At 36.9% G+C, this 23,948-nt stretch overlaps 1 protein-coding gene across 1 annotated transcript in view; it reads left to right on the plus strand.

Moving 5' to 3' along the window:
* The window catches only part of SPAG6 (sperm associated antigen 6), a 59,462-nt gene that overhangs the window by 12,614 nt on the left and 22,900 nt on the right, over window positions 1-23,948 (plus strand). Inside the window, exons 3-4 of the mRNA XM_080812402.1 lie at window positions 1,778-1,944; window positions 5,393-5,576. Coding sequence (XP_080668528.1) covers window positions 1,778-1,944; window positions 5,393-5,576 — 351 coding nt within the window. The remainder of the gene's footprint in view (window positions 1-1,777; window positions 1,945-5,392; window positions 5,577-23,948) is intronic.

Genomic DNA, 23,948 nt, shown 5'->3' on the forward strand with positions numbered 1-23,948 from the left:
ATGAGTATAGACTTGTTGATTTGTCGAACATGAGCTATGACCTCGCCCTGAGTAGAAGTGCCGTGTGCCTGCAAAGTTAACCAGCCTGAGTAGGATTCAGACTTGCAACTGTGGTTTTATGTAAGATGATCTCATCAAGCCACCCTAGCCATAAAAACGATCACTAAATGAAATTGGAAACTGTGAAAAGCCATGGGTCACATCATTACATGTATCTATGATAAGCATCATTATTCTCTGCTTATGTTATTGGTAGTACTGTTTATCTTAATTTGGTCTAATCCTAAGTGTTATTATAAATGTTTTCCTTTTATTCTATTTCAAATGTTTCTGCATATAACATTATAAAAGCATATTGATAATATTTGCTTTTCTAGATCACTGTGGTATGTTTTTAAAGAAAAGATGTAATAACATCTAGTTGAATAGCCGCCTGCAAATTAAGTAAAGTTTAGAAAGTCAAGGGATGTTTTGTTCCAGTTTGAACTCTGTCATTACCTTTCTTGTAACCTTAGACTAAAACAGCATCATTAAAGCCCAAATAGCAGTTGACTATTTGGGGTATTTTATAGTAAGACAAAGGTACTGTAAAGAGTTGGAATAGCTAGATGACTAAAATGTAATTATTTTTTATCTCTCTTTCCCCACCTCCTCAACTTTCAGTATGTATTATTTATTTAGCAATTATTAATGAAGAATATCCGAATTTCTAACCATGCTCCATTTTTTATTAGTTCTGTGATGATTTCTTAACCTTTCTCAGCCTCCATTTCCTCATCTGTAAAATATACATAATAATAGGGCCAACTTCATAGGTTTTTTATGACAGTTCAGTGAATTAATATGGAAAATAAGTCCTTAAAACAAGATATATGTATAATAAGTGCTGGATAAATATAAGCTAACTTTTACTATTGTTGCTATGAGGATGATAGACCTACTATGTATTCAACCCTAGAGTGAATATTATACGAGCTAGTAATACAAAATACTAATCTCAAAGAATTTTTTTTTAAGATTTTATTTATTTATTTGACAGAGACAGACACGGCGAGAGCGGGAACACAAGCAGGGGGAGTGGGAGAGGGAGAGGCAGGCTTCCCACTGAGCAGGGAGCTCCATGTCCCAGGCCCCCCGGGATCATGACCTGAGCAAAGGCAGATGCTTAATGACTGAGTCACCCAGGTGCCCCAAAGAATTTGTTTCTTTGGAATAATATCAGAAATCTAAATTTGCATTCCTTCGTGAATGTGAGAACTTAGCCTGTTGAAATCACAGAAAAGATCCAACAGTTGGAATCAGAGAGGGAAAAAAATGAACAAAATAAACAGATGATTCCGTAGAGATGAAAGGACCCGAACTGAGCCCTGAAAGATAGGGTTTGCAAAGGTTGGGGGAAACCTATACCCAATTTCCTTCTACCCCTTTCCATATGCTAGGATGCATTAAACTACATGTTCTACAGTCTTTCTCTGCATTCCTCATGACTGCCCTATCAGGTCACATAGCGACTATCTGCCAATCAGGGATTTAAACTAACCTAACTCCAAAGCGTTTCTTGTCATGCTATGTTCGTGCTTTGATAATCACAGGATGTATTATTCTTTGTCTTGGCCAGTTAGATGATTCTGAATATATCCCTAGTTTTTAGTGGATAATTTTTTTTTGTCTTTACTGATTTTTCCCTACAATTTTCTTATCTGCATATATGCTGAATTGTATATTTGCTTTTTCATTTAAATTTTGCTGACTTCTGTTCTTTCATAACTATACTCAGGTGTAATGTCTTTGCTGCGGCCTCTTCTTCTGGATGTGGTCCCAACAATTCAACAGACTGCTGCATTGGCTCTTGGGAGACTGGCTAATTATAACGATGACCTAGCAGAAGCAGTGGTGAAGGGTGACATTCTTCCACAGCTTGTTTATTCATTGGCAGAACAGAATGTAAGATTTTTGAAAAAATTAATTATATATATTTTTTGTTTTAGATTTTTAAAAATCTGCTAGTTTGGGTGCAGTTGCAAGCTTATAGGCATTAGAATTTCAGGTTGTTAATACAACCTTTAAGTCTTTGAGCTGCACATAATAATACCTTTAGGGTATTTTATCTTGGGAGTGATAGGCAGCTTTTTTCCATTACCATTAATATAAGAAAACAGATTACACAATTTTTAGTGGGATTATGTATAAAGCAGTATTTCTGTGTATGAGAGTCTTAAACCTGTAGGATCAGTCTTTGAGAGCTGTCTGGAGCCTTAGGCAAATAAAAAGTTGTTTTCAGCAATTCATATATGCAGGCGAAATCTGGTTAGTGGAAACTGTAAGAGACAGTTTGGAAGCAAGGAGGGAGGGAGGGAAGCATACAAAAGGAAGGAGAATACATGTAATAGAAGGTTTGATACAGCATTTTATACCAAGTATGTAAGCATGTCAGTTCTTTTAAGGGTCATCTAAGAGTACCCCAATTTTTCCCCTTCCTGTCCGTTCTGCTCTATGTTTCTGTACAGCACCACCTAGCAATAGTTAAGGACATTCCTATAGATAGGGTCTGTTTATTCCATTCTGTTAGTTTATCATAACCTAAGGCTATATATTTCTTGACATATTTTTAAGATTAAATTCCTACTTGCGTAACCAAATGACAAATGATCCAACTTAAAAATGGGCAGAAGACTTGAAGAGACCTCTATTCACATACAAAGAAGATACACACATGGCCAATGAAGATGAAAAGATGTTCAATAGCATAAGTCATTAGGAAATGCAAATCAGAACCACAGGAAGATATCACTTTACCTACTAGAATGGCCATGATAAAAAAAAGAAAAGAAAAAAATAATGAGTGTTAGTGAAGATTGGGAGAAATTGGAGCCCTCGTACACTGCTGATGGGAGCGTAAAATGGCGCAGCTGCTGTAGAAAACAGTCTGGCAGTCAAGTGAAATATAACTACCACATGACCCAGCAATGCGACTCCTAGTTAGATTTCCAAAAAAAATTGAAAACAGGTGTTTAAACAAAACTTGTACACAAATGTTTATAGCAGCATTATTCACTGTAACAAAATAATGACTGGATAACAAAATGTTGGACATCCATATCTTGGAATATTATCAGTCGTAAAAAGGAATGGAGTGCTGACACATGCTACAACATGGATTAAACCTTAAAAATGTTACACTAAGAGAAAGAAGCCAGATACAAAGACTGCATGTTGTATGAGTCCACTTATAGGAAATATATAGAACATGCAGATCCATAGAGACAGAAGCGGATTAGTGATTGCCAGAGGCTAGAGGGGAAAGGGGAAAGAAGGGTGACTCCTTAACGTGTATGAGGTTTCTTGTTAGGCTAATGAGAATATTCTGGAACTGGATGGTGATGTTTGCACAACACCATGAATGTGCTAAATGCCATTGAGTTGTACACTTTAAAAAGGATTAAGGCAGTAAATATTACATATATTTTACCAGAATTTTTTAAAAATCCCAATTGTTAAAAATTTTGTCTTATTTTTATACATTGGAGAGTCATTTACTGACTGTCTTATCTCTCTGAGGAGTCTCAGAAATTTTATTTTTCTTGCAGATGTTCCTTCTGTCGTCAAATACTGTTAGACTTTGTTCTTCCTGGACTCTTAGCTCCTTTTTTCCGGGGCAGGGTCTGTGTTTTGGTATCCCACCAAGAAGGTGCTCAATAGATCTAAATGTGAATGAGTGTCCATTAGTTGTAAAGAGACAAAAAAGTGCTAGGGCAGAAGTGAGGAGAAAGTGAGAATGTGAGTCAGTATTCCCAGGCTTCTGTCTCCTTCATCTACTAGTCCTTTAACTCATTTCTCACAGGATTTAATCTCTTCTTTATGAGGTACAAAGTCCCTGGCGTGGCTTTTTTTTTTTTTTTTTAAAGGCAATTCTTTTGGCAAGAAATGGGAGAGAAGAGAGGAATTTGGAGAAGTGGAAAGTGGGAAAAGGGGAAATGAGATTAGACAGTGAGACTTATAGGCACTGTAGTTAGCAGTGACTATTGATGGCCAGTAAATTGTGAATTTGAAAATTCTGCCATATAAACAGTCACCTTAGCTTAAGGTGATGACAGGAAATGTATCACCAGTATTTTTCCATGATTGTAAGAAAATAATGCAAAGCTATTTTAAAACTCTTTAAGTTTTGTAGTAAGTTAGTAGATATTTGGTTACCGACATAAAATTAACCTTTATAACAAATATTTTAATATCTATATATGTTAACATTTATGAAACTAAAGAAATAAATCAAAACATCATTATTGACATACAGTATTTCTTATGTCATTAACATATACCAATTTTTGAGATATAATACGTTAAAATATACTTGATGTATTTTTCCTCACTCCTATAATCTTTGTTGTATCTTAATCTTTTAGCCAGAGTAAGTAACATACTTTCAAAATAGATGACATAGTCACCCAGTCACTCTTAGTAGTCAGTGTAAAGAAACAGAAACTTGGAATCTATAATAGGGGGTTATCTGGGGTCTACTAATAAGGGACAGAGACTGTTACTGTGTCATTAGACTAATCTTGAAACAATAGTGAGTGTTATAGTCAAATAATTCCTAATACATTTAATTTTTTTTAGTTATATGAAGAAAAACATGTTAATCTTGTGTTTCAGTTTTACTATTTCTCAATCTGATAAGATTTTGTATAAAAATTTTATAAGTGTGAAGCATTACTTAACATTCACCTAACAGTAAGTCATTTGTATTTATTGTTTTAAAAAAGCATCTCCGAGAGGGGATAAATAACACACCTCCTTGTTTGATTAGTTTATTTACCAGGAAAGATTTTAAAAGGTATCACGGGTGTTTTGCCTTTATGTTTATCCAACAATTGGTAGTGCATTTTGAAACATGGTTGTTATTTCAGGATAACTTGGGACACCAAAAGATTAGTTGAGGTCATGAAAGGCCTACCATGCTTAGAGACTGAGGGCAAGTAAAGGAAATGAATTTGTCAGGGGGAAGTTTTGTTGCACATGCTAACGATCTAAGAGTTCCCATGGGTCAAACAAATACTTTTCAGTGTGATACAGATACAGAAAATCTCATTATTTTATGAATTGGTAGGAAATACAATGTTTATAATTCATTTCATACAATTTCCAAATGAATGTTTCAGAATAAAACATTTGAAATGTCATTTAAGACATATTATTTCAGTTTAGTTACTGAACAAAAGCAGTAGGGAAACATCAAAAAATGATTTTGCAGGATGTTTTTTATCCTTTGGATTTAAAAGCTGTTGAGCTTTATTTATATTAATGTCATTTTTATGTTGGTCTTGGTCTATTTTAACTTTTGGTTTTATAAGTGCTTAACTCACTTTGAGTTTTATCTATTTTATCATTGTAGCGTTTTTATAAGAAAGCAGCTGCCTTTGTGTTACGAGCAGTTGGTAAACATTCTCCTCAACTAGCTCAGGCGATAGTTGATTGTGGAGCACTGGATACACTGGTGATATGCTTGGAAGATTTTGACCCTGGAGTCAAGGAGGCTGCAGCTTGGGCACTTGGATATATTGCAAGACATAATGCAGGTAATGGAGCATATCTGAAAACAGGATTATTAAAATTTAGATTTATTAGGTAAATCTGGTTTTGCTTAGTGAACTATGGATGCAGTTTTAATGATGTTTCCATACATTATGGGAGATAAGTTTTGAATGATGGCCAAGTTATTTGGATCACAAATTCACAAAAACCTACACATTTCAGTCTTGGAAGGAGATATATGCAAATGACATATCTGATAAACGGTTAATATCCAAAATCTATAAAGAACTTAGCAAACTTAACACCCCAAAAAACAAATTATCCAGTGGGCAGAAGACATGAATAGACATTTTTCTGAAGAAGACATCCAGATGGCTAACAGACACATGAAAGGATGCTCACCATCAGTCATCATCAGGGAAATACCAATCAAAACCACGATGAGATACCACCTCACACCTGTCAGAATGGCTAAAATTAATAACACAGGAAACAACAGATGTTGATGAGGATATGGAGAAAGGGGAACCCTCTTTCTCCACCAGTGTTGGTGGGAATGCACACTAGTTCAGTCACTCTGGAAAACAGCATGGAGGTTAGAAGAAGTTAAAGAAGAAGTTAAAAAATAGAACTACCCTATGATCTAGCAATTGCACTACTAAGTATTTACCCATAGGATACAAAAATACTGATTTGAAGGGGCACACGTACCCTGGTGTTTATAGCAGCATGATTAACAATAGTCAAATTATGGAAAGAACCCAAATATCCATCAACTGATGAATGGATAAAGAAGATTTGGTATATTGGTGGAGGGAGATGGGTGAGCAAAGGGGGGTAATTGGGTAGTGGGCATTAAGGAGGGCACTTCACAAGGAGTTATATACAAGTGATGAACCACTAAATTCTACCCCTGAAACTAATAATACACTATATGTTAACTAACTTGAATTTAAATAAAATCTATAAATAAATAAAATAAAATACAAATCTACTAATATATATACATATATATCTTACGTGTACATATATAATGGAATGTTACTTGGCCATCGAAAAAAATGAAGAATGAAATTTTGCCATTTGCTCTTTAAAAAAGGTGGGGGGGCGCCTGGGTGGCTCAGTGGGATAAAGCCTCTGCCTTCGGCTCAGGTCATGATCCCAGGGTTCTGGGATCAAGCCCCGCATTGGGCTCTCTGCTTGGCGGGGAGCCTGCTTCCTCCTCTCTCTCTGCCTGCCTCTCTGCCTACTTGTGATCTCTGTCTGTCAAATAAATAAATAAAATATTAAAAAAAAAGAAATTTTGCCATTTGCAGTGATGTGGATGGAGCTAGAGCTTATGCTAAGCAAAATAAGTCAGTCAGAGAAAGACAAATACCATATGATTTCACTCATATGTGGAATTTAAGAAACAAAACATAAACATAGGGGAAGGGAAAAAAGAGAGAGAAGGAAGCAAACCATAAGCGTCTCTTAACTATAGAGAACAAACTGAGGGTTGCTGGAGGGGAGGTGGGTGGGTGATGGGCTAACTGTAGTTATTAAGGAGGGTACTTGTGATTAGCACTGGGTGTTACATGTAAGTGATGAATCACTAAATTCTACTCCTGAAACCAATATTACACTCTATGTTAACTAAAATTCAAATAAAAATTTGAAAAGAAAAAAAACCCTACACATTTCAGTCCTTATCCTAGTTATTAGAAGAGAAATTTAAAGATAGAAAGAGGCGGGTAGTGGGGAGTAAGGAGAGTGAGAAATTGATGAATTCTCAAAGATCTTGGTAAATCGGTTTTCATGATAGGGGTGTTCTAAACCAGGCAGGAGACTTAGCACATGAATGAATAATGAATAATGAATAATAATGAAGATATGTGGACATGATAACTTTATAGAATATATTTGTATTGAGCCCATATTGGACAAAAGGGAGGAGAAGAGGAGTACTTCCTCTTATAAACTGACAGCTCAATGAAGTCATCGAGAAGGACATGGACCTCTTGTGTGAAGTTCATGCTGACACACCTGATTGGTAAAGAATACAGAGGGAACAAAATTGCCCCCACCACTTAACAGAAGTTGCTAAACAATATGAACAAATAATACAACAAGAAAATACAATTTCAAAACAAACATATGTAAAAATGGTCAACTTCACTAGTAATCAAAGAACTGCGTATTAAAACATCAGTGAAGATGTCTTTCCCCACTTATTATTTTTTAATAAAAATATCTTTATTTTTATTAAAAGTGAAAAAAGAGTAAAGCTGAAATATAGCCAAATGATTAAGAGCACTGTGGCATTAGACAGGATCTGAATTTGAGTCCAAGTTCTACCACTTAATTTCTGTATAACCTTGGACCTGGCTTTTAAACTTCCTGAACATTAACTTCCTCATCAGCAAAAGATGGTACCTAAAAGTGGGTGTTTCAGAGATCTGTTGTGAGCTCAATGAGATAATATATGCAGAGCACTTAGACCAGTACTTGATATATGGTAAATATTCAATAAATATAAAATATTAGTATTAATACTGAAGGTTAGAGAAGATCTGATGTTTATGGCCATTGGTGGAGGCACTACAATTGTTTTAACTTGTGGAAAGCAGTTTGGCATAACTAATTTAAGTCATGAAAGAGTTCGTGGTTACTCTAAAAAGCCTACTTTGGGAATTCATTCTAAGGGAAGAATACCACAGAATGAGAAACTTATATTCATGCAAATGTTATTATAGTATTATTTGTAATATCAAAAACCCTCAAATATTTGGCAGGACTTTAGTGGTTAAATTATGGTAGTTTTTACTTAATGGAATTTCACTTGGCAAATTAAAAAGGTAATTATGAATCCTACATGGTAATATGGAAACATGATTGTAATGTAAAAAAAGAGATAAAATTATATATTACAATGTAATAATGTAAAATTTGTGTGAACATCAATTACAAAGAAATACATGCTTGTGTTACTATGGTGATAGAATTAAGGATATATTTTCTTTGCTTTCCAGATTTTTCAATGTATGTGTATATGTAAAACAATAGCTACCACTTATGGAGTACTTACTGTGTGCCTGGCTCTGTGCAGTATGCTTCCAATATATTATCTCATTTTGATTATAACTACCCATAGGGTATGAAAGAAAATGGTACAAAAATAAATGAAGAAAGAAAACTATGGTCATGCTTAGAATGATTCTGAATTAGTGTATTAAAATGATTTCCTTAATATCTGGATTTTGGTTTTCCAAATAAGATCACCTTAGGACTATTGTTTAATATACATTGAAAGAGGAAACTAAGGCAGTTTTTTCTTTTTGAGATTCATTTATTTGTTTAAGAGAGAGAAAATGGGGGAGGAAAGGGCAGAGAGAGAGAGAGAATCTCAAGCAGACACCCTACTGAGCGTGGAGCCAACAGGGGGCTTGCTTCCACAACCCCAAGATTATGACCTGAGCCTAAGGTCATAAGTTGGATGCTTAACCAGCTGATCCACCCAGACGTCTCGAAGGCAGTGTTTTAAATCAGAAGCTGCTATCACAGAAAGCTGGTTATCATATTTAGTTTTGGGTTTTTGTTGTTGTTATTGTTACTTTTGGTCAGAGGACTTTATTGCAAACAGATTATATCATGAGTATTTCAAAAGGTGCTGCAAAGGAGCTTTGAGGGACTGTCATACAGATACACTCTCAGGCAGGTGCCTATAGATAAACTTTCTATATCTCCCTTTTGTTGAGTCTAAATGATTATCGTTCATAAATAGGATCCGTGTTAAGGATTTCATTCCAATTTCTTGCTATAATCTGGCTCTCACATGGAATTCCCACTGTAATTTCAATATTTCACAGTAGTTAGGGAGCTGGGACCCAGAAGCTCCCAGAAGAGATTACTGCATAGATTTCTCTGAAGGAAAGGGAATTGATGCCCAGTAGGCAATAAAAGAAATCATCGTTCACATCCTGAATCAGTGAGAATAGAGGGTTTACCTCTAAATAACCTGATTTCTTTCTCAATGATTTCCTAAAGATACAATATGTTAGATTAATGGGAGGACATTCATTCAGTGTTTTGTTCTTAGTATTAGAAGAATGTTTTATTAGGCAGTTCAAGAAATAGAACCCTTAAATGGAAATGCAAAAGAAATAAAGTATACCTTTAAGGACAATAGAAGGAAAAGGTTTTGTGTCTAGGAAACAAAAATAAATTAAGAGTGCAATTAGTAAAAGAGAAAAATCAATAGGCACCATCTGTCTTGTTTTTATTTGAACAATTCAATTTCTGAAAGTTACTTCTATGTGTAGATTTTAAAGCATTTTAAATAATCAAAGGGAACTAGGGATTAACAACCCGAAATGGTATGGGGTTTCTTTTCTTTTTAAACTCCCTATAAATCGTGTCATTAAATTTCTATGGTTGAATCACCAGTCACTGAATATTCTTGATGTAGGTACCTCTTACTTTGAAGGTAAATAAGCTATTTCTTTATATTTTCTCTGGCTTTTTAAATAAAAGCTGAGGTGACTTCTCCTACTGGTTCTTCTTCCTTCTTGCTGGATTCTCCCACTCCACAGCATTATTCTGTTAACATATTTACCTCATCAATGTCACCCTCTCTCATTGTTTCTGAGGATGAGTCTTGCTTTTGGAGATACAAGGGATGAGGCACAGAGCCTGTGTGGACCGGAAGTGTGAGGGGCGAGGAAGAAGGAACCATGGGTCTCTGCAGGTGCAGTGTTTCCATGTGGAGGAGCCCAGAGGGGCGTTTTGCCCTCTCCAGGCCCTGCTTCCCTCCCTGCTCCCCACTGGCAGCCTTTCTCTTGGTTCCACACTGTGTGGAGTACAGCAGCCTCTCCAATGATCTTGTAGCAGGGGTGTGGCCGCAGTGAGAGTAGGACTTGGGACTAAGGTGAGAGCAATAGCCTGGCTGGAGGGATGAGGAAGGAGGAGCCGTACAAGGGTTTTGTAGGAATAATTTTCCACATTTGGGCTCAAAAATAAGTTGTAAGTGTTTCTTTTGGGAGCTTTAGCTGGATATGCCGTCTCTTAGAAACTTTTGCTGTCTCAGAGTAAACTTTGTTCTCAAGCCTGGCAAAGAGGAATACAGTACATTTGGTTAGGTGTTCTAAAACATTTTAATCATTAATATAATTGTCATATTATATAGAGGAGGGAACTGAAATAGAGAGGGGAAAGATTTATACTGGCTAGGCAACGATTTATAGTGTAACTGCTTGGCAATTACTCAAAATCTTTCAGAGATTCTTCCTTTTTATAGTGTGAGAAAGTAAAGTGTATGAGAGCCCATCATTCTTCATTTTAAGCTCCTTGTTGTATCTGAAAGTCTTGCCAGATACCTCTGTTTTTAATCCCTGATGGCTGGTTTCCACATGTGTGACTATCCTTTCTCCTGTAGACTTGATTGATGTCCACAGGACTAAATCAAATGAGAGATTTCCATCCCAGCTCAATGGCAGTTAGGAGACGAGGGTGCCAAGAGGAGCAGTGCTGACAGGAATTGGCTGGTTTGGACACTACAGAAACGTTTAGTAGATTATATTCTGTTTGCTAAACAGATAATATAAAGAAAGAATCCAGATTGAGCTGGCCAGCCTGGTTCTTTTATGTCTTGTATAGAATGATGACATGATAAAAAGAAAAGAGCATTTTAAAATTCAGAATTTTGGCAAATATCCTTCTCATGTCACCCATCTATAAATAACAATAGGCTAAATCGTGTGGAACAAGCTTAAGAAGCAGTAATTAACTTTTGAAAAATCCACATACTCATGACAAATATCTGAGATAACAAGGGACCTTGTGTTGTGGGAATGAAGGGGTGAAGGGGACTGCAGCCTGGTAATGAAAAATTATTTTAAAAGCCCTACAGACAACTGTATTTACTGATGCCTGTAGATAATAATGTTGATTTTTTACTGACTTTTTGTTTTTTACAACTTCTTTTATCTTGGAGGGGTTGAGGAACACATAAGCATAGAGGCGAATGAGTTATATGGGATTATATGTATTACATGTTACACCTCTTTTGATCCTAACATTGATTTCCACAAATAAATCTTCTACTTATTTAAATGTTTGTGAAAAAAGGTGAAGTGAAAATAAATGTTTCATCTATGTTCTTTTGGCATGGAGACCAAGTGTGTTAAACAAAGTAACACTTTAATTATAACTACTCCATAGTTACCTCATTTGTTAGTCATTTTTAGGGTGTTTGTGCGCTAGTAGAAGAAAAAATATGTTGTTGGTTCTTCTGTATTTTTATTTATTGTGATTTTTAAAGTTATAAATTCTTGGTTGATAAAATCTTCTGAGGTTATTTTTATGCATGTTCTTTTAGAATTCAGAATATAGAACAATACCATATAATCTTGTAATCTCAAATTCCCAAATCACTGAGACTATTAACTTTATGTATGAGGCCAGTGAACAATTTCTTTATTGCCATCATCATCATCATCATAATCATCAAAAAGTATCTGAGGCACTTATGTGTGTGTTACCATGTCTTCAAAGTAAAATAATTTGACTAATATCTTATCTCTAGGATTTTACTGTCTGAGATAGAAAAATTGATAGAGATGAGCATAAACGTCATCTGCACAGCTGGGCACATTACACAGAAATACTATGCTGTCTTAAGAGTACATATATAGTATACTGGGTGATTCTAAGTTGAACCAAGTGAAAAATGAATTATGAGTGATGCTTTTTGTACCATTGCGGGCAGGGAAATCTTTATATTATTCTTAAGAACCTAGTTACCTCCAGATAACTGCTGGACAGACTTTGGGCATAGAAATAAAAAGAAGTGACATTGATAGTGCAGTTATAGGAGAAAGGAAAGCCCTCTACCCACTAAAATACTTTGTCTACCTGATGCCACCTAATATTCTTTTAGCCTGAGGCTTTGTTTTCTGTCTGGTGCAAGTATCTGCACAAGAAATGACACAAAATGGTGACATATACCCCAGAGAAGGGTATTTTTATCCCACTAGTTTAGAAATAAGTCAAGTTTAAACAGTGGATCATAACACATTTTGGGGGTTTGAATTTGGTTTATTTTCCAATCACTAGTGTATAAAACCTCCTAAAACACCTTTTAGATATTGGCGGGGGGAACACTTTATTTACATTTGAATTTCTAGAAGTGCATTAATCATAGTGTATTTGACTGAAATTCGAAAGTACTGCAATTAAGCATTTCACAAACATCCTTGGACAAGAGAATTTTCTTCTTAAAAGCTTAGGACTTTGTTAGCATAAGAATCTTTGAGGGTGCCTTGGTGGTGCAGTCCGTTGAGACTTCCCCTCTTGGTTTCTTGGTTTCTGCTCAGGTTGTGAAGGGTGGTGAGGTCGAGTCCTATGTCAGGCTCTACGCTCAGCAGGGAGTCGGCTTGAGACTCTCTCTCTGCCCCTCCCTGCCACCTAAAAAAAAAAAAAAAGGATTGTACTTTGAAATAAGCCATGTTCATCATCTTATTATCTTATCATAAATCTTAAAATCCACTGTCAACAGGGAAAATAGTTATTGCTTAATTACCATGTTATCTGGCTGATTTTGCAGTTAACTTTTGGCCTACTTTGCTCTCATCTGTGACTGTAGATGAATGAACCAACTTGCTCTGAAAATGTAGTGTAAGTTAATTGCATCAAAGCATTTTGCTCAAGAAAGGACCTCTGACCTTGAAAAGGTGTTAACTGAAGTTATTTAACTACTTGTGCAATAATTCTATTACTAGCCATTTCGCGGTATCTCCTTTGATTTTAAGCTACAGCTTTACCAATATGGTCGTGCACTAGTCACATGTTCCTGTCACATACTTGAATGGGGACGAGGGGATCTGAGGAACTAAGTTGTTATCTACTTCTAATATAAATTTAAAAATTGATAAACTAGTGCAATTACTGGAGATTTTTTAGGTATGATCAAGGCAACCTGAGTGCGAATCTACTTTCTCAGCTGTAGACTTTTTGAAATCTAAATACAGATTGACTATTTCCAGTGAAGATTTAGCAGCCAAACTGAGATGTACCATAAGTGCAAAATACATACTAGATTTCCAAGAATTCATATGAAAAAAAGAATGTGAAATATCTCATTAAATTTTTTGAATTTGCATGTTGAAATTATAATATTTTGGATATATTGTGTTAAATGGTGTTAAATAATGTATTTATTAAAATTTATTTCTCCTATTTTTGATTTTTAATTGTAGCTATTAGAATTAGCATGCCAGTGCTTTGTGTTTATTTGTTAAAAGGCGATATAGTGGTAATGCTGTGGTCTTAAAAAGTCATTCATAATATTCATGTTTATTAATCAGTGTAACTAAACTGTAGTATGCAGTAAGTTAAGGAATTTGGAACTAAAAATACCATTTGGGGAGAAGTAAATGGTGATTCAACTTTGAGCAATCTCTTACTCTATGTAAGGACTAACATGCACTTTATATGTAAAGTGACCAGACTGCCAGATTCACAGATATGAGACATGATGGTAGAGACATCTACTTATAAAATAACCAATTCTGCAGTCCGTATTAGGTTGGTGTACATTAGGTTGACCTACATGCAATCACCTATATTCAAATTGGTTTTGATTTAACAAAAATAGCAGTTTCGTGTGGTTTAACCTAAAAATAGCAAGAACTTCAAAAAATGTCAACACTCTCCCACTTAGTAATTGTAGCTCTGAGCCGCTATCGTAAGTAGAGACACACATGCATGTGTGTTTGTGTAACCTGTGGAGTTCTAGCTTACCCGGTGGTAGTCAGCCTCCAAGATGCCCCACAGACTTCCTGTGTCCTCATATTCACACCCTTGTATGGGCCCCTCCAACATTATACCAGGATTGGTCTATGTGGCCTCTAGAATGTGGCAGCAGTGATGGCAGGTTACTTCTGAGAATAGGTGACCAGATAAAAAAGATTGAGGTATCTGTCCCAGGGTTGTTCTCCCTTTGCTGTCTCTCACTGCTTGTTCTGGGGAAGGCCAGCTGCTATGACAGGAGGATAATTAGACAACCTAGGGAAAGGCCCACGTGGTGAGGAGCTGAGGTTCCAACAACCAGTAAGAAACTGGAGCTTCCCAACAACTACACTCAGCTGAGTGAGATAATAGATGATGATGTTTGAAGCTGCTGAGTTAGGTCATTTGTTATGCAGCAATAGATAACTAATACATAATCTTAATGCACAAAGAGGTTCACTACACTGTACTTCATAATGGCCCAAACCATAATCAAACAAACAATTAAATATTCTAAAGCAGGGGAATGGTTTAGTAAATTATGGCATATATTTACTCAGTGGGATATTATGCAATTATTAAAATGTTGAGTTGAATTCATCCTCAGGAATGAATGTGGGCAGTGGAAGCCTCTGGGCAGCTTCTAGGAACCACTCAGAGGGAGTCACACCAAGAACCTCGGACCAGGGGTCACTTTTATAAAAGCACCTGGCAAACTTTCTAATCATCCAGTGTTTCATTTGTCTCCCTTTTCTGTTTCCTCTCGTGGTGTGTTCCTGCAGAGAGTCCAGCAGAGCCGCGGCCGCCCTTGACTGTCCAGCCTTCTCCTGCTGCCCTTGCCTGAGCAGCTTGAAGGCAGGGACTTAAAACTGGGCTGGAGCAAAGAAAGTGTGCCAGGGATGTCGCAATCATAAAAGGCACCCTTTACACTTCAGTTTACTCTCTTTGAAGCAGCATGCAAAACTGTAGGCAGAGTGAAGCTACAGCTGTGGCTGCAGTATTATATGCTCATCTAGCAACTGGAAAACAAAATGAAAACATTTCTGGTACAAAAAGTAAATTTTGTAAAAGATCTGATTCCCAGTAATTAATCATCAGTCTCTTTGTGGATGGAGCACCACGAACCCTCTTCGTAGCTTTTGCCTCCTTCTATTCAGCTTAGTCTTAGCTGTGAAGTCATTATAAGTCAAAAACAAAAAAATTGCCAAAATTTGGGTGTTTTAAAAATTGCTCTAGATCTTTTGTTACCTATTAACTTCCAAGGCCATACCCAAGTCTCTCATTTCCCACATTCTCTTTCTCTTGTCTCCACTACTTCTCCTTAACCATATTTTGAAGCTGCTTTTTATATTTGAGCCCTGTAAGTGCGCCGTCCATCCCAGCTGATTGTAATTTCTTACTAGGGCACCATTAACTCCAGATCAATGGCTTACTTGACTCACTTGACTTTTTAAAGGAGCCAGAATTATTTAACCTTCAAAGCATACGTATGGATGTTAACCCTTCATCTCTCAAACTCTCAACCCACGTGTATAAGTTAGACCGAAGTCTCTGAGGACTGGAGGGATGTAGTGTGGAAATAATGAGAGCAGGAAAAATGACATCTGTGGAGTGGGGGAAATAAATAAAAATAAGATAGTAGACTTTTTCATTATACTATGCAAATTCTCTCCCCACCCTTTTCTCACCCTGCAACTGGAGAGGTCTGTCTCTCAGCTCAGAATTATAGAAGACTTGTTGGGGCGCCTGGGTGGCTCTGTGGGTTAAGCCTCTGCCTTTGGCTCAGGTCATGATCTCAGGGTCCTGGGATCGAGCCCCACATCTGACTCTCTGCTCAGCAGGGAGGCTGCTTCCCTCCACCTCCTGTCTGCCTCTTTGCCTACTTGTGATCTCTCTCTCTCTCTGTCAAATAAATAAAATCTTAAAAAAAAAAAAAAGAATTATAGAGGACTTGTTACCTACAGAGAGATGTTGCCTCTCTCAGATGTGTTGGTGAAGAATAAAGCCAGCCTCTGTGATGGCCTCCCAACCTCCAATGATGCCCACCTCCTCCTAGTCACATCCTCGTGTAGCCTCCTCCTACATTTTACCAGTGAGATATAGCAGAAGTGATGGTATGTGACTTCTGAGGTTAGATTATGAAAGGCTGCAGGCTTTGTCTTGGGTCTGTCTTTTGGATCCCTGTCCCTCACTCTGGGGAAGGCCTCATCATAAGGAACCTATGGGAGGGATCCAGAAATGGGGAGGATCTGATGAAGGCTTCTTCCAACATTCCTGTGAGTGTGCTTAGAAGCAGGTCCTCTAGACCCAGTGGAGCCCTGGATAACTGCAGTCCTAATGGACATCCCATCCCAACTGCAGCCTAGTGCAAGGTCCCAGCCTGAACCACCTAGCTGAGCTGCTCCCGGATTCCTGACCTACAGAAACCCAACATAGTAAATGTTTCCTGTTTGAAGCAGCTAAGTTGGTGTGATTTGTTACACAGCAGTAGATAACTAAGCAGTAGATTTGCTGGGTTAGACTAAAACAGGACAGATTTCTTCCACTTTGAAAGTGATATTCCCAAACTCATACTGGAGTACGGTCAGTATATAACCAGCTTTAGCAATTGCAACACCATATTTAGCTTTTACTATAATTTTACCAAATCATGAAAAGTTTGATTGAATGGAGTGACTTTTATAACATAAGATTAACATCTTTAGTGTGTAGCCAAGTTTTAAAGGTATCTTTTACCTGCTTTATTCAAAAAGGTTTTGAAGTGATAATGATATATTTTACAACCAGATGCAAAAACCTCCTATCTTTAAATGGATAAACAGAGAAATGATGATTCATGATGTTCTTTTAGTTTTTAGTATAACTTGCCGTAGGGCTTGGAGACTGATTAAAAATGGTGTTTGAAAAAATGATTTAAAAAGCAATAAAGTTAAAAGAAATTAGAGTTCCTGAGGTGTTCGATTTGCCTACTGATTTCTGAATTAGTGTGTTAAATTCATAGTATTTTTTTCCTTTTTTCTTTTTGAAGAGGCTCTTCATTTTGAGTCCTTTTTATGAATTCTCCGGATAGATCACTTAACTTTGCTTAAAGTCTTCGCTCCTACATCTCCATTATGAGCAGAAAAATTAGCTAAGTATCATAACATTTATTTAGATTAATTCTTTTTTTGCAGGCCAACTTTTAGGTTTTCATCAGTTTCTTGAAATTTGCTGCTGAAATTTTTGTATTTTATTTTACTTTTATTTATTTGTTTATTTATTTTTAGATTTTATTTATTTGACAGAGAGAGATCACAACTAGGTAGAGAGGCAGGCAGAGGTGGGGGAGGGGGGAAGCAGGCTCCCTTGCTGAGCAGAGAGCCCGATGCGGGGCTTGATCCCAGGACCCTGAGATCATGATCTGAGCTGAAGGCAGAGGCTTAACCCACTGAGCCAACCAGGCGCCCCTATATTTTATTTTAATTTATTTTATTTAGAGTGGTTCTTTTATGACTCCAAAACATGACTTCAAGAATCAAAGGTAGATTCCACATCCAGAGCCTCCCACAGGTCATTTTAGAAGGTATAAATTTTAAGCCCAGGGTTGTGAAGTGCTGGTTGGAAGCTGTAGCTGGCCCACGGATGGATGTGGGATGTGTTTTATTTGGCCTGCACTATATTGTCTCACGGAGTGTTCTTAAAAAAAAAAAAAAAAAAGTTGCCAACACTTAAAAAACCAGGTGATTTCACATTAAAAATCAGATTTCTGCCTTCTCAAAACATGATAAGATCTGACAACAGCAGGCCTATGTTCCTACGTGGCAACACCAGGCTCAAGCTAAGTCGTTGCTGCTGCTTGTAGCTGGTACATGTACTTTTCCAGTTTTCTACTGCTCCCCCCCCACCCCCCCCGCATTGTTTTTCTTACATTCTCCGACTTCACTTATTTGAATTACTTGCCTGGGCCCTGTGGAGATTTGAGTTTACCATTACAGCTTGAAACAAACAACCCACCACAGCAATTAAGAGGAGGTGTCGAAGCCGCTGTGAGCACTATAAAAGCAAAATCCCTGTTCCCTGACTTCCCTGTTTTACCTGTTACAGCCATACTTATTATACACTGATGGGCATTTCTGTCCTCTTCTAGTCAACATAAAGTCTTTTCTAGTATTCCATTCAACCAGCTCTAGATAGTACTAATTTTATGAGTGGTGGTGTTTTTAGAAGTCCTCCCTTTATGCCGTGTCTTTTTGTTTTAAAATTAAAGTGTCTAGAGCATTTTTTATTTTTCTGTATTAAAGGTTTTGGTCCATTGAAGTTGTAATCCTTCATACCTCTTAGTGAGAGAGTACTACAAGTTCAGCCTTTATTTTGTTAGGAAAACAAAAACAAAAACACAAACACAAACCCAGGTCCCAAGAACAGCACAGAATAAAATTCTTAAGAAAAGGCAACTGTGTGAGAAGCAATGAGTTCTCACCCCAATTTTTCATATTAAGAATATTTAAAGAATTTTATGCACATAAGCCTTTACAAATGCTGGTAGAAAGGATCATGGAAAACCTGAGAAAGGCAGAGAGAAGTGTGACAGGTGACCACTCTTGTCACAGTCCCATGCAGGACACTGTTTTCCTTCCTTCACTGAACAGTGAGCTGTTCATGAGGCCGAACAGGACCAGCTATTGCCTTACTGAAAACAGCAGACCAGCAAGTCTGAGAACTGTATATTTAGTTGCCTACATGTCTGCCATAAATGACTTTCATTATTATTTATGAAAAAGAAAGTGCTATTGGATAGTTGTAGTCCCTCCAACAATTTGCAGTCTAAAAAATGATTACAAATGAATAATGCTTCACATTTTAAAAACATAGTATTTTAACTTAAATGTAATAAGGGCATATATTAAGGCAAGAGGGCAAGTGTGAAAAAGTAAATGGATAGTATTTCTATTATATATTAATAATTTTTGAAAGATTTTTAATTTTCAGAATGCTTAAAGGAGACATACATTCCCATTGGTTTTTTTTGGAGATTTTATTTATTTATTTGACAGACAGAGATCACAAGTAAGCAGAGAGGCAGGCAGAGAGAGAGGGGGAAGCAGGCTCCCCGCCTGAGCAGGGAGCCTGATGCGGGGCTTGGTGCCATGACCCTGGGATCATGACCTGAGCTGAAGGTAGAGGCCTTAACCCACTGAGCCACTCAGGTGCCCCCCCATCATTTTTAAAATAAGAAAATTCCCTCCATCATGAAAAATAAGCTAAAATGTTTATATTTATTTTTCCTTTATAATAGTAATACTAGTGTAGTTAGCATAGCAGTAGCTGTATGTATGGACAAAAGACATGCTCACATTTCTTTTTAAAAAATTTATAATCACATCAAAGAAAATTTGCCAAATTGAGAAGAAAAGTACATCAGCAATAGTACCATCAATCCACTATAAATTCTTAGCATGTTGGTATAATATATAACCCTCTTTCTCTGCATTTTTCTTTGTATAACTACTAATCTTGTTATCTAACAGTAATGATTATGTCAAATGTTATTGCATAAGAGAAGAATTGTTTTCTAAAAACTAATTTTTGAAGATTTATTTAAAATTTAAAATGAAGCTATTTTCAGGCACTAAGATAAATTTCTTGACTCACTGCTTTTCTTTGGTCAAAACCTGTAATGAGCATCTCAATCTGTATCAGTCTTTGATTTCATAAGTATCATAATTAATTGAACAACCAAAACTCATTTTCAAATTAGAGTTAGAAATGAACTTCATGAGATTTCTGTTACGGGAAGTAATTTTTAAATGTACCAGAATTTGCATGTGCTTCGGTTACCGTTACATTTTCCCAAATAGAGAAGTGTAGGACACAGGAAAGGGGAGAAGCAGGTAATATGGGAAACACTGCCCTGCTTATGCTTTTCCCTGCCCACTCCACAGGCTTGACTCCTCGCTTTTCCTTGGTGTACCTTCACCCCAAGCCAGCTCTGCTACAACAAAACAATTTTACTCTATTCTGCTTCCCAAAGATCTAGCCAGGTTTCTCGGACATAGTAAGCACTTTTGAACACCCAGTGACCAAAGGAAGAGAGGAAAATATGTAAATATACCGAACATGAGAGAGGACAGGATTATACCAGGATATTTTTGGCTGTAAGTTATAGAATATCAGATACAAATGGCTTAAAAATAAGGACATTTTTTATTTTACATGACACATAAGCTCAGAGTCAGGGCAGTTCCAAGGTTGGTTATGCAGCTGAACAGTGTCATGGAGGACCCAGATGTTTTTCATTTTTGTACTCAGCCATCCTGAGAATATTGGTGATTTCTTCCGTTATCATTGCAAGATGGATGTAGGAGTTCCAGATGTCATTCATACACTTGACCATGTCAGCAAAGAGTCGGAGTTTCTTTCTGTATCTATTGACGACAAAGAAAAAACCCTATCACAGATGCTTCTAGTTGACTTCTACTCATGCCTTGGCTGACAAAAGCTACTGGGTAGATACCAACAGTGACTGGCACAGAAATGCCAGAGGAAGCAACTGTAGGGAAGGGGAGAAAGATATGCCATAGGAAAAAGAGGAGTGACGGAGGCAGGAGGAAATGGTCTGTAGTATGTGTAATGTAGTACGGTGTGCATTCTGTACACCTACTGTATCCTTACCTGTATATACACTGCTTTATACCCTGGATGTGTATGAAGGTAATAGAATACCATCATTTATAAAGAATAGTGTGTTTCTTTCTTTTTTTTTTTTTTAGATTTTATTTACTTATTTGACACACACAGAGAGATCTCAAGTAGGCAGAGAGAGAGGGGGAAGCAGGCTCCCTGCTGAGCAGAGAGCCCGATGTGGGGCTCCATCCCAGGACCCTGAGATCATGATCTGAGCCGAAGGCAGAGGCTGAGCCACCCAAGCACCCCAAGCAGTGTGTTTCTGATCCTAGTTTTTATAGGACCATATAAATCTGGAGATGTGATGTATATGAAATCTTAAGTACAGAATTGGTAATACCAACCCATGTTCTTGGAAGCTTCATTACCTTCACGGTAAGTCTTTCTCCAGCCATCCCTAGCCTTCCCCTCATTTACCATCACTTCTCTGGAGAGAATAGAAAACAGCTGAGGCTGGGATTGGGTAACAAGTCAGAAGAACAGAGTTTGCTTTCTTATTAACATAGAGTTCAGTAGAAGGAGGATATGGCACTCTAACAGTTATTCAAGGAAAGGACAAAATGCATGGGAATTACAAAGATAATAGATTTTTTAAAAAAGAACCTACATTTTTATTAATAGTAATTTTATTTTTTTAAAATATTTTACTTGACAGAGCACAAGCAAGGGGAGCGGCAGAGGGAGAGGGAGAAGTAGGTTCCCTGTTGAGAAGGGAGCCTGATATGGGGCTCAATCCCAGGACCCTGGGATCATGACCTGAGCCACCCAGGCTCTCCTACTAATAGTACTTTTAGGGGCGCCTGGTTGGCTCAGTGGGTTAAAGCCTCTGCCTTCGACTCAGGTCATGACCTCAGGGTCCTGGGATTGAGCCCCACATTGAGCCCCACACCGAGCCCCGCTTTGGGCTCTCTGCTCAGCAGGGAGCCTGCTTCCTCCTCTCTCTCTCTCTCTGCCAGCCTCTCTGCCGACTTGTGATCTCTGTCAAATAAATAAATAAAATCTTTAAAAAAATAGTACTTTTAAACAGTTGTAGTTTACTGCACATTCTTACCTCTTAGAAAATATAAATGAAAATGAGCAAACATATATAGATGAACTAATCTTTATACGCTCTCAAAATAAACGCAGCTCATCACAGATCTCACTCAACTTACAATAGGATTATATCCTGGTAAATCCATTGTAAACTGACAATATCTCAAGTTGAAAATGCATTTGCTACACCTACCTACTGCACAGCGTAGCTTAGCCTAGCCTACCTGAAACTTGCTCAAAACACCTCAATTAGCCTGCGGTTGGGCAAAGTCATCTATCATAGAGCCCAGTTTATAGTAAAGTGCTGAATATGTCATGTAATTTATTGAATACTGCACCGAAAGTGAAAAACAGAATGGCTGTGTGGGTGCAGCATGGTTGTAAGCGTATTGGTTGTTTAGTCTCGTGATCACGCAGCTGGCGGAGCTGAGGCTGGGGGCCGCTGCCCAGCATCACCAGAGAATATTGTGCCATGTATGTATCACTAGCCTGGGAAAAGATCCAAGTTTCTGCTGAATGTATATTGCTTTTGCACCATCACAAGGTTGAACAATATTAAGGCAAACCATCCTATATCTGGACTGTCTGTGTATATGTTCTAGGTGCCCTTAAATATGTACACATAAAGTCGAAATTACCATACAACACATGGATAATTTGGACTGAGCTGAATTAAGTTACTATTATATTATCTTACTAATTAACGTAAAATATGAAAATTGTATCTATACATTACATAAAATATCGCACTTTATGCTTTCTTTCCATTTCCCTTGGGTGGGGGTGGTAGGAGAGAGCCAGCAATCACCTGTTTCGCCTGCTGTCTTATTGATCTTTGGGCAATTGCAGCAGAATCCCAGGGAAGCTTCTGAGGAATCTGTTATATTGAGAGGTTGATATTGCAGTCTGTTGCTGTTGTCTTTTTTTTTTTTTTTAAACCATCGTCCTTTTATCTGCCTCTTATTCTTCAGATACATATTAACTTCCCAATGTATTTCATATTTCACATTAGATTTTTAAAATTGAAGTACAGTTGCTAATCATTGTAGTGTTAATTTGTAGAAGTGTGTCATCTGCACCAGAATTGAATGAGTCTGGCACCTAATAACCTTTCATTGATACATGTTTAATAAAAGGATGAGTGAACCATTCATATGATACTAGAACTTCTAAGATAATTATAATAATTGAAGGAAAACAAATATTGGACACTATAACCTGTATTTTCTAACATTATTCCCTTTTAGAAAATGTGATATCACCAATCTTTTGAAAAATTAAACACTGTATTTTTTTAAATTAAAGACTTTAAGTGATATGTTAAATAGATAGCTTGGCTATGAAGACATAAATTGCCAAGGCACTACAAATCTGGGAAAATGAGAACGTAATTTGAAAGGAAGAGATTCTAGAAATGGGTATATGTGATTTAGTAAGAGAGGCCATGAATATAACGAGGGGAGAATCTGTAACTAGGTATGGTGTTTTATGCTTCTCAAAAGACATTTTTTGCGTATATATTTTATGGGTCTGCCTGCTTGTTTCCAATTCTCTGTAATTTAAAATGTGTTATTTTTTTAGCTGTTTGTCTTGGACATGCAAGCAAATAAACATGTATATTCAAAAGATTTTATTTCTGACATGAAATGGTTAAGATAAATTTATTCCTTTATCTTTACATTAATATTTACATACAAAATATGTTGTTCAGTTGTAGATCTCATTTTATATGTACAGTGAAAATTCACCTTTTAATCCTGAGTAAGTTAAAAAAATCTTTTAAAAGTACTATAAGGTGAAAAGAATTTAAAAATTGACATTATTGGCACAAGATTCATGTTAATGTTTACTCATGTAAATAGCACAAAATACTGCCTAATTAGTGTGGTTGGTAAATTTTTGGTACTTTAATTTTCTCTGTTATTGTAAACCATGCATAAAATGCTTGCCTA

This window comes from Martes martes (genome assembly GCF_963455335.1).
Source record: "Martes martes genome assembly, chromosome: 8".
Classification (NCBI taxonomy): Eukaryota; Metazoa; Chordata; class Mammalia; order Carnivora; family Mustelidae; genus Martes; species Martes martes.